Below are 5,568 nucleotides of genomic sequence, written 5' to 3' on the forward strand. Positions count from 1 at the left end.
ATATTATCAGTAAATATCTGAGATCGCTGCTGAAGGGCTCCAAGAAATCTGCAAGAGATCTGCGCTTCAAATTTTAAAGCCATTTTTTCCCACAGAGGTTGTTCTCATTGACACCCCCCCTTACAGAGGGGTTGGATTTCTGATCTCACCTTCTCCTGGTAGATGAGCTTCATTCGGAGTGGTGCTATATAAAAAACCAGATGCCAGTCGCTGTTAGAGCTGGTAACTGGAGAAGACTAAGGGAAGACTGATCCCAAACTGGGAATGTCCCTTCTCTTGGTTTCCTGAGCGTAGGTCTCACAGCCTGTGAGCTTGGTGGGATTTGAGCTTCTTGGGTGGAAAGTTTCATTTTTATCCCTTCCTCCCTCAGACCCCAGCACCATTGAAACGAACGAGGAGATCGAGATCGCCTATCCCATCACCTGCGGGGAGAGCAAAGCCATCCTGCTCTGGAAGAAGTTTGTCTGTCCAGGAATTAATGTCAAGTGCGTGAAGGTAAGGGAGTTCCCGCAGCAGATTCCTTCTCTGCTTTCGAGGTCTGGCGCTTGACTTTCTGACTTTTTGTGTTTCATCTACGCCTTGTCCTGGAACCGAGGACAGCGTGCTGGATTGTTAGAGCTAAAGATGTTTTTAGCATGGGGAGAGGGAGAGTTTAAAGCAGAGTCGCATTTGGCACTTGGCGAGGGACTTGGAGCTGAGGGCAGGCAGGGATGCTGCGATCTGCCAGAGCTTTCCTTCCCTGTCTCCTTCCCTCGGTGTCCTGATCCTCCACTTCCTCGCTGAGCAGGTTGGATCAAGAAGAGAAATCTTGCTGTTAACCTTTTTCCATTGCGAGCGTGCAAGGCTGAGTCCCCGCGTGCGGCTGCAGCCTCAGCAGGAACGATCTCCGTCACCGGAGCGGGACGGAGCAGATGCTCCAGCGAGTACCTGTGTCAGCGAGACGCTGCTCGGCTGTTTGATGTAATGGGAGTCTCCCTAATGATCACTGAAACAACTGTACGTGTTCACAGAAGGAGCTGATTTGGTTCATGCTCCATACGAAAGCCTTTGGGGCTGTTCTTGGCCAGAGCTGTGTGGTTTGAAGGCTGACGGCTGGCAGGGCATCCCTGCAAATGGATCTGTTCTGGATTTGCTGCGCCCAGGGGCTCAAAGCCGGCAGGGATTTGAGAAGCAGCCCCTCTTTCTGGGGGGAGGTGGGGGCTCGGGTGGGCTGTGGGCTGGCTGGGTTGGATGTCCCAAGCGATGTTCCCCTGTGTTCGCTGAGCTTTTGTTTGTCTCCTCATCAGTTCAACGACCAACTGATCAGCCCGAAGCATTTTGTTCACCTGGCTGGGAAATCTACCCTGAAGGACTGGAAGCGAGCCATTCGCCTCGGAGGAATCATGCTGAGGTATTTATTTCACTGTGTCCAGCTCCAGGGCTTCATCATCGCAGCTGCAGGATCCCGAGCCGGCATTTTGGCCGCGTTGCCGTCCCCGGGAGATCTCCTGAAGGCTCACGTTACCTGGCCGGCAGCCTGCAGAGATCCCGGCCCCGTGCTCTGCGGGGCAGGATTCCTCATCCTGCACAGAAATGGCCTCGCCTGGGGGACCTGGTTCGTGGTGGGGGTGGAAAAGGGCTGAAGCCCTGTTTGTGAAGCTTGTGTTTGCCATTTGAAAGCCCTGCAGGAGATGTTTTGTGTGCAGAGCGGCGCTGGGTCTCCCTTTCTCCATCCTTCCCGTAGTGTTCCTGGGTGGAAAACTCCCTTTTGTCTCCAGGCTGAGATTTGAGCTGAGCCTGGTTCTCTCCCCACTCCCTGCACAGGAAGATGATGGACTCGGGCCAAATCGACTTCTACCAACACGACAAAGTTTGCACCAACACCTGCCGAAGCACCAAGTTCGATCTCCTGATCAGCAGCGCCCGAGCGCCGGTGCCGGGGCAGCAGAGCGTGGTGCAGACCCCGACCTCAGCTGACGGTAGGAAACCAGTTACCATGCTGCAGGAGTTTCCCTCGGGTGCTCCTCTCCCTCCCTGGGCTGATCGAATCAGGTTGAGCCCCAGGCAGGCTTTACACCATCTCCCCACGGGTAGCCGGGCAGTCCCACCGGTCAGGAGGCTGCTCTGGTTTCAGGGAGGGAAAATGCTCCTCGTGGCCGCTCTCAGAGAGGTCTCGGCAGTGTTTTCGGGGAGCTGCTCTGCAGGAATGGGAAGCAGCCGGTGTTGAGCAGTGACTAGAGCAGCCTCGGGAGCCAGGGGAGGCTCACCTCGAAGGGATCCCTGTTCTGGGGTCACCGTGTGAGCAAACAAACACCCGAGAGCTTGCACAGTGGCTCCTGATGCCCTGTTTGAGGGTCTGTTACCGAGGCCAGAGATGGGCTGATGCTCAGAAACGAACCCCGGCATGCTGACCCCCCCTGGGACAGCCTGCTCCATGTCACCTGGACACCCATGTGATGGCTGGACGTGGTTTGATTGTCATCCCAACCACAAATCTCAGCGAATCCCATGCTTCAGAGCAGAAAGTGATCTCTTTGCTGAGGTTGAGATTATTCCCAGCTCTCCCGCAGCGCTCAGCCGGGCAGGTGACATTTCTCTAAGGCCCTGGGGGGGTGAGATCCAGAGCTGTCCGTAGGCCAAGGAGAACCTCCCGGAAAGCACCATGGCCACAGGGTAAAACCTGACAGTGGCTGCACATTGGCCGAGTCCCAAACTTGATCCAGAAACTTAGGACTGAGTCAGATCCATTTCCCTTCTACCAACCAGCCCGGCCCTGAGCCTGGCATTTCCTGAGAAATTAGAGCATCTTTGGGGTGCAGAGCTCCCTGCTGACGAGGCAAAGAGAGAAGGACTGCTGAGACAAGGTTTATTTGTTCCCTTCTTTATTCTGATCCTTTTCTGCTCCTTTTATGTCAGGACTCCAGTTTTTTTTTTTTTCCTGGAGGGCACGTGGTTTTCCCTCCAGAAGACCCAGAACCTTTCACCATCCCAGTTCCAATAAAAAGCAGCGATATTTGCTTTGTTTGGTTGAAAGAGGCCAGGCACAACCAACCTGACTGTGAGAGTGAGAACAGAGCCTGGGAGGGGCTGGGGGGAGCTGGCCCTCGGGGTGCTGCAGCGGGAGCTGACGGTGTCTCTCTGGCAGGGAGCATCACCCAGATCGCGCTGTCGGAGGAGAGCATGGAGGAGGGGATCGAGTGGAACTCGGCTCTGACGGCTGCCGTCACCATGGCCACTGAGGAAGGCATGAAAAAGGACACGGAGGAGATCTCGGGTGAGCTCAGGCTGCTTCTTGGGTGTTTGCTTGCTCTCTCCTCGCCTGTTACGTTCTGGAGACTGAAATCCTGAAAATAAAGAGGGTTTAGGCAGTGACAGAGCTGTCCCCAGCCCCTTGGCTGTCCCAGGCACGCAGGGTCCTTGCCAGACGCCCCTCATCCCAGTGGGCAGCGAGACGTCAGCCCCAGCCTTGCGGCTGATGGATGATCCCCCCGATCTGTTGCTGCTCGTTACAGCGAGGGGCTTTTTTTTGTTCATTAGAAGGATGTAAACGTCTGCCAGCTGGAGCTAGACTGAAGCCACGGTGTCTTGTTGGTACCCGGTGTTAGTACCCCGCCAGCTCTCCTGGCTGCGGTGCCTTGCGTTCCCTCTTCAGATCAGTGCAGAAGCTTACGCAAAATTTCCTCAAACAAAGATTTTAAGCTCTGCATCCTGCAAAGATGAGCAGAGGCAGGGAAACGTTCCCTTGGAAGGCATGGTGATGCTTGAAAACATTACTGATCTGCTGTCTGGATCTGTTTTGCTGCCCGGATCTGTTTTGCTGCCCTTTTCTTTTTTTTTTTTTTTTTTTTTAGTTTTTCTTGCATGTTATATCCACCACAGTGGTCAAATTAGAAGTCGTCTTAAAAAGTTACATTTTCCTGCAAGGTTTAAGATAGTTCTATGGGGAAAAATGCCAAGTGCTTGAACATGCTGACTTCTCGTTCCCTCTCCTTGTGCCAGAGGACACGCTGATGTTCTGGAAGGGAATAGCCGATGTGGGGCTGATGGAAGAGGTCGTCTGCAACATCCAGAAGGAGATAGAAGAAGTCCTGAGAGGTGTCCAGCAGCGGTTGGGTCAGTCTCCCTTCCAGATGACAGGTAGGTTGTGAGCCACAGCCTCTGCGGTGGGGAAGGATTCTCGAAAGGGCAGCTGCAGGCAAAAAAAACACGGCGAGGGTCCATCCGCAGCGTTCGAAGCTGTTGAGGCAGGATGGTGACGAGTTTCTGCTCATTAGCTGAACACTGAGAGCTGGGTCTGGGTGTGCTCTCAGCCTGCCCAGCGGTGAAAAACATTCTCTTACACCACTGTGGGCACAAGGACGCGGTATGTCACCCTGCTCCCTGAGAAAATGACCCCAGCAGCTTGCTGAGACGATCGGGCAACTGTCCACAGCTCCCAGCCCTCCTGCCAGCCCAGACTCACTTCTCCGACCGGAGTTACTCCAACACTTTTCTCCGTGACAGCGCTGGCTTCAACAGACCCTGCCCCCCCACTTCTTGTCCTGTCTTGTGCCAGCAAACCTGGGTTTGGGGCTGAACCAGCTGAGGGAACTGATCTGGGTTAAAAATAACTCCCCTCCCCTCGTTAGGGTTATTTTTAACTTGGATCCGTTCCCTAATCCCGTTCAGCGCGTGCCCCCGTGAGCACAGGGTGGGAGAGCAGCTCTTGTTGATGCTCTTGCTGAGAGAACATCCACGTAGCCACGAGCTTCATTTTATCCAGGATATTTTATTTTTTTAATTTAGCTTTGGGCTGGCGGATCTCTGTGTCTGGTAGGTGGCAGCTTTGGGAAGCTGTGAATGATGGAAGCCAGTGGATGATAACAGAAATTTTGCCAAGCATTGGGTGAAGCTGGCATGTTAGTGACACCGCCAGCAGCAGGGGGTGATGGTTTGTAGGTGGAGAGCTCGTTTGGATCTCTCTGATTGCAAATGATGCTTTTCATTTGCAGCCATTTGGAGCTGCTTGGGTGACACATCTCTGTTTCATTTTCTTCCTCATGTGAACGGGATTATTTAGTCCTTGGATGTCAGAAGGATACGGGAGCTGGGTCTGCCCTTGTCAGTGAGCCCTTGGGGAAGAACAGAGATAGTTTTACAAAAAGAGCAGGAAATTTTTGGTGTCATATGAGCATCTTTGGTGTACCTGACCGGGTCCCACCTTTGGGACTGGCACTCAGGCACTTTCCTTGCAGATGCCGCGGTCCTGAACAACGTTGCCCACACGTTTGGCCTCATGGACACGGTCAAGAAGGTTCTGGACAACAGGAAAAACCAGACGGAGCAAGGAGAGGAACAGTTTCTTTACGCGCTGGCAGGTACGGGCGGTGCCTAGCGAGGCTTCTCGTCCCGGTGCTGCTCTGGGGAACTGCTGTGACTTTCTTCTGCCACAGGAAATATTTGGGTTATTGTTCAATACACGCTGCCCTGAAACAACCGCATCCCAATCCCTTTCCAGGGCTTGCGTGGAATTTCCCCCCTCCCTCGCCTCGCAGCGAGCAGTTGCTTGGGGTCTGCACCCTGTGCTGCAGGCGGGGTGCTGGGGGTGCC

General features: G+C 54.1%; 1 protein-coding gene across 1 annotated transcript; it reads left to right on the plus strand.

Moving 5' to 3' along the window:
• Positions 1–370: 370 nt before the first annotated feature.
• On the plus strand, positions 371–5,336 carry GMEB1 (glucocorticoid modulatory element binding protein 1; the record flags this gene model as incomplete). The annotated part of the gene is made up of 6 exons (XM_010078502.1): positions 371–495; positions 1,287–1,390; positions 1,804–1,958; positions 3,125–3,253; positions 3,979–4,116; positions 5,214–5,336. Coding segments are annotated over 6 exons (774 nt in total), but the record flags the coding sequence as incomplete, so codon positions are not given.
• Positions 5,337–5,568: the final 232 nt, after the last annotated feature.

Source organism: Pterocles gutturalis, unplaced genomic scaffold, assembly GCF_000699245.1.
Source record: "Pterocles gutturalis isolate BGI_N339 unplaced genomic scaffold, ASM69924v1 scaffold3498, whole genome shotgun sequence".
Classification (NCBI taxonomy): Eukaryota; Metazoa; Chordata; class Aves; order Pterocliformes; family Pteroclidae; genus Pterocles; species Pterocles gutturalis.